The sequence below is a fragment of the Scardinius erythrophthalmus genome (genome assembly GCF_964197995.2).
Source record: "Scardinius erythrophthalmus genome assembly, chromosome: 1".
Lineage (NCBI taxonomy): Eukaryota > Metazoa > Chordata > Actinopteri > Cypriniformes > Leuciscidae > Scardinius > Scardinius erythrophthalmus.
Window position 1 is genome coordinate 14002194 of NC_138221.1, and position 6000 is coordinate 14008193.

General features: G+C 33.9%; 1 protein-coding gene across 1 annotated transcript; it reads left to right on the forward strand.

The window, feature by feature from the left end:
- The first annotated feature begins 3410 nt into the window (after window positions 1-3410).
- Window positions 3411-6000, forward strand: LOC308693914 (uncharacterized protein). The gene is made up of 2 exons (XM_081371068.1): window positions 3411-3633; window positions 4451-6000. Exons 1-2 carry the CDS (start codon window positions 3576-3578, stop codon window positions 5455-5457), a joined length of 1065 nt encoding a protein of 354 aa, XP_081227194.1. The 5' UTR covers window positions 3411-3575; the 3' UTR covers window positions 5458-6000.

The following is a 6000-nucleotide window of genomic DNA, read 5'->3' on the forward strand; positions in this document are numbered from 1 at the left end:
CTTCACAGTAGTGAACGCGCCGGAGAGAGATACCATACGGATTACATCGTTTTATTTTGTTTTGAAGGGTTCTGTTTAAAAGTAAAGATTTCTGTAGATAATATATATATATATATATATATATATATATATATATATATATATATATATATATATATATATTTATTTTTTTTTTATTTTTTTTTTTTTTTTTAGGTGTGTGAGGCGAGTAGGCTACCTTATACGTTAAATTTCGGTTCATGGATGATAGCTTAACGTTAGCTCCAGTTCAGGCGCTGGCGCCTCCATGTCTTGATTAGGCCTATTTATTGTCTGCTATATTTAATTTTTATTTATTAAATCGAGAAAATTTGATAATGAAACACTGATTAAAATTAAGATACAATTAATACAAAACGAAATTCGTTTTAAAGAAAGGCTTTGTCTGTCATTCTGACAATGTCCAAGGAGGTTCCACTGGATATATACGAAGAGTTCAGATGCAAAAGTGCCATCTGAAATTTTCTTCTAGAATGATCATTTTTATCAAGCTCGTATATTTAAGTTCAGCAATTTCACTTAAATGGCAATGAAAATAACCTATTAAAGGAAATTCACTAAAAAACAAAAAAAACAAAAACATTTTGAAGGCAAAAGTTCAAGAGCTGAAGAAGAGGACATAACACTTTTAAAAGAGACATGAATCTGATATTATTTTAACTCGTTATTCATTGTTTTTCATCTGAACATCTAGTTTCTCAAACTCAAGATATACTTTCATGTATCTTTGAAACTGGACGCTTTTCTTCTCTTCTTCTCTTGAGATGCTTTGGCTCTTATAAGTCAGTAAAGAGAGAGATCTGTCCATTCTCCTTCAGTTTTACTTAATGTTTGTAATTGCATCATGCAATGATTGATTAAACGTTATAATTTTTATCAACACCTCATTTTTACCTCTATTTTCTGTTGATTCTGCTTGAATCAGGAATAATTTGAGATCTGAAAGTTATGAAGTAGCCTGATATGATTGCTTTTTGAGCTTTCCATGTTTAATTTTCTCAAAATAGCTTTTAAATGCATAATAAATTATATTTATATTTATGACTGACACTGAATGAGATTGCTGTCTGTCTACATTATTAACAGTTCAGTGAAGTTGGCAATTCACATATTCGAACTTCCCGGATCAATAACTCATAAAACACAAATTTCAGTTATTTACAATCACAGTAACATAGACAATGAGCTACAACCTAAATTTCCTAAAAATGACCTTTATAATATAAATTGATCTCTATGAGCAGGCGGTTGAGAGAGTCTCTGCAAAGTGCAATCTAACCCAAAAAACGTTAAATAGTCATTAATTTCAATAAAAATCTCAGGCTTCTTCAGTTGGTGCTGTTGTGGTTTCAATCTTTTTGGGAAATCACTTCTCAGAGATCTTTGATTCCAGAAATATTAGATTTTATTTCACAAACAAAGCCGAACAGGTCCTGCAGAAAGACGCTCCAGCTCAGTGGCAGCTTCTCACGTATATACCTACATCCCTTCCAAAAATGGTAATACATTCTATAGATATTTTGAGAAATATTTTGTACCATGTGACATTACTGAAATAGAATTCTCTGTTGCATCAACATTCTGGCCCTTCAGGCTTCCAAAGTAAAACCCAAAGACAAACACAGAAAGGAAATAATAGTGTACAAATATATAGCTAAATTACTTATTTTCGCAATAATAAAATCTTCAACAGTGCGCGCCCGTGATGCTTTGGAGGCCGATCGCGCCGTCTCTTCCCTCATTGAGTTTCAGTGTCAAGTCTTCTGAGGTGAGGAGAGCAGTTCACAGTATTTCTCATATTTACACAACCATCACACACACTTTATACAGTTTGATTAAGCGACAGGCTCATTTCTGTATTGTTTTCATCGATCACAGCGATACTTGTGCGTCTTTTCTGGGGTCTTCCTTCTGAAATAAACATTTAGTGCAGCAGCAGCGAGCATGAGGAGAATATGTTGAGTTCATTCAGACCTGAGCGAGTTTGTGTTCGTTTGTGTGATTGTCTCTGTTTGGAGTGAGAACTGTTACTGAATATCAAGTCAAGAGTTTGAGATCTGTGAGGGGAATTGATAGGAATCGATCCCAAGTGTTGCTGTTGCCTTTTTCATGTTTACCTTTATTTCTTTGTCGACATTTATCTTTGGCAGATTACATTTACTCATTAAAATTGACTTTATATTGCCCCTGTATGAGTAACGAACTAGGGAAATTTCAAATCTATATATCCATGGGAATATAGATACATTTTATTGAAGTTTGACACCAGAAACGTTACATTTTCTTTTAATTTTAAGAGTATTATGATCATTGTCAGTTTCTGTACATACAAATCTGTAACATGTTAATGATTGAATTACTTATTGCAATTAATAGTTATTATAAAGTCAAACTAATTTTAAATGTACATATTATAGTTTTGTAGTTATTTGCCTGTAGAGGTTCACAAAGATTGGTTATTTAATTATTTTGTTCTATTATTGATGATTTATCCATGTTAACACAGTATTGTTTTTCATTAGAGCAGTTTAACAGTCTTTTATCATGTATCCTGACTCAAATAATGTGTTTCTAACAGCAAACACTCAGAATAAAGTGAGATGATCTGCTGATGATCCTGAATGGCTTGTTGAATGAGTGTTGATAGTCTGAGGCTCATCAATATTAACAGATCTGCTGAAAACACTCTTTATTTCATGACAATAGTTCCTGTTTTCACCTCATTTATTATGCTGATGTCTTCAGATCTCCTGTAAATTTACACTTAAAGCTCATTTCATTGGTGTCAGCAGACTGAGGGTAATTGATGATTATACATTTATTTCTGAGTTTAACAGTTTTTCTTATCATTATTTTTTATTTGGACGAATTTACATTAAAATATTAATGTTTTTCTTTATTTCTGCATATTGTAGAATATTTTTCTTGATTATTAACTGGAGTAAGTGAAATCTATGAGAATATTATCAAAGACATTGTACTATTATATCTGGCTCAGGGCAGAAGCATAATAAAAACAAATGTATTGATTACCTTTGAGTATATATGTTTGATACTGGACTCTGGAGTTGCTTTTGCAAAAGCACTCGACTTAGTTAGATTGAATAATTTCTTGGATAGTAACGTTTTTTTTTTTTGGGGGGGGGGGGCATTTTTAATGAAGTGACAGACTCCACAACAATATTCCTATATTTGAATGAAGAAGGAGCATAATTTTTGGGTTATGAATTGAATGAGTATCAGTTACTTTATGATAGACAAAAAGACTTTTTTACAGATGTGTATTTAGTTTAAAAACACTCACTAACTGATATATTTTTTGTATAATATTATTTCAATTTTAATATAATTAAATTTTTATATTTTGGAAGATAAGCTCCTCCCACATCAGTCACATCATCAATGAAGCTCCTCCCACAGCAATTCTCCAATAAATGCTGTAAATTCCCATCAGCTACAAGTGAAGACGAGCATCAGAGCATCAGGAAGAGCTGAAATCTGCAAAGACTGAGTTTATTAAAGAGGACAGTGAGAACATGAGTGATCCAGAACCCTGCAGAATGAAACACACTGAAGATCCTGAAGAACAAAGAGGTTGGTGTTTATTCTTCATTCATTCATGATGCTGAAGAACATTCATGTTAGAAACATTCAAGCACTTCATCACTTTTAGATAAACAGTTAAACTATGAAATGGTACAGATTTTCAACAAATGGTCAGTAGAGGGAGGTTGGAGAAATTTGTATATTGATTGTCAACATCAGATCAAATTATCTCCCTTATTTACACTTATTTTATATCTGGTTCGCTTTTTTTTGCTACTGTTTTAGCAAAATGTCAGACACCTTCTAATATAGTTTACAACATTGTGTTTAAATACAGTGTATATATTTTAGATTATTATTTTTTAAGCAGCAAACAGCAAAATATCAAGTAAGTGAACTTTCCAGAATGGCTGACAGAATTGTAATTAAATTACTTTGTGCACCGATAAGACAGAGCATGCAGAAAACCTCCTTCCACACCATTGGATTCAGACGTTGGGACAATTGTTTTACCTTGTTAAAAAATCCTAACAAATACTGAGAAATAATTTTATTTGCACACCACTAGGCACTATTGTATAAATGTTAATATTACATTAAATAGTACACAAAGTAATTGTGTCATTAATCAAATATATTTAATATTTCTCACTTTTGTGTCTATAATGTCTTAAAAATAATAATTGAAATATCAATATACCTCATTCATGCACTTAATTAATAAAAACCATATTATTTATCATAATATTTTATAGCAATTGTCTACTGGAACTTTCTGCCATTACATCAGGGCTCACTTTCATATTTTTCTCTTTGAATTATTGATGTGCTGCAAATTTGATTATATCTTTTTCTTTCTTGTCAGACCCGATGGAAGTGAAGGAGGAGAGTGAAGAACTGAGTGAAGTGAAGGAGGAGAGTGGAGAACTGAGTGAAGTGAAGGAGGAGAGTGAAGAACTGAGTGAAGTGAAGGAGGAGAGAGAAGAACTGAGAGAAGTGAAGGAGGAAAGAGAAGAACTGAGTGAAGTGGAGGAGGAACATCATGTCAAACCTGGAGAAAAACTTTTGAGTCACTCAAAGACTAAAATGGCCCTTTTAAACAAAAGAGGAGCCAAGAAATCTTTCACCTGCACTCAGTGTGGAAAGAGTTTATCAAGCAAACAAGGTCTTGAGATTCACTTGAGAGTTCACACTGGAGAGAAGCCGTTCACATGTGATCAATGCGGGAAGAGCTTCGCTCAAAAACAACATCTGAACAAACACAAGAGGATCCACACTGGAGAGAAGTCACATATGTGTGTTCAGTGTGGAAACAGTTTCAGAATCAAAGATAGTCTTGTGCGTCACATGAGGATCCACACCGGAGAGAAGCCGTTCACATGTGATCAATGCGGCAAAACCTTTGTCTGTGCATCAAACCTGAAGACACACCTGACAGTTCATACGAAGGAGAAGCCGCATTCATGTTCTGTGTGTGGGAAGAGTTTTTCACTTCTGCCATATTTACAAAGACATCAGAAAATCCACACTGGTGTGAGAGAGTACATATGCTTTGAGTGTGAGAAGACTTTTACTAGAGTGGACAGTTTAAAACTGCACCAGAGAATTCACACTGGAGAAAAACCTTACAAGTGTTCACACTGTGACAAGAGATTCAGTCTGTCATCACATCTGAAAACACATGAGAGGATCCACACTGGAGAAAAACCTTACAAGTGTTCACACTGCGGCAAGAGATTTAATGATTTAAAAAGTCTGAAATCACATGCGAGGATTCACACTGGAGAAAAGCCGCACATGTGTGTTCACTGCAGAACTAGTTTCAGACACAAATCAACTCTTAAGCGTCACATGAGAGTTCACACTGGGTAGAAGTGGCTCAGGCTTTCGCTCTGAAATCACTTCTGCTTCTCATTATGAAGAAACACCATTTAACTGTGATCAGTGCAGTAAACAGTTTCATTGGGCGTCAGTCCTGAAGAAACACCTGAAGATTCACACAAAGGAGAAGATTCATTAGTAATATTACTGCAGAAAAGACACAGCGGTGTGTGTTTCAGTGCTGAAGTCCTTTACTACAGAAGATGCACTGAAAGAGTGCCAGAAAATTCACATTGGAGAAGAAGGTCATAACACTTTTAAGAGAGACATGAATCTGATGTAAATGTTTAACTCGTTCTTCATTGTTTTTCATCAGAACATCTAGTTTGTCTTCCACTTCAACTCTTCAATACAAATACAAGATAAATTTCCATGTATCTTTGAAACTTTTCTTCTCTTTTTCTCCTTCTCTTGATGTGCTTTGGCTCTTATAAGTCAGTAAAGAGAGAGATCTGTATCATTCTCCTTCACTTTTACTTAATGTTTGTATTTGCTTCATGTAATTATTGATTAAACTCTTTACTCTCTTTACTC

Excerpts from the sequence above, each read along its gene's own strand:
- LOC308693914 (XM_081371068.1), top strand. The coding sequence starts at position 3,576 with ATGAGTGATCCAGAACCCTGCAGAATGAAACACACTGAAGATCCTGAA. Across the intron at positions 3,634-4,450 it reads AGATCCTGAAGAACAAAGAG|ACCCGATGGAAGTGAAGGAG; the intron begins GTTGGTGTTTAT and ends CTTTCTTGTCAG.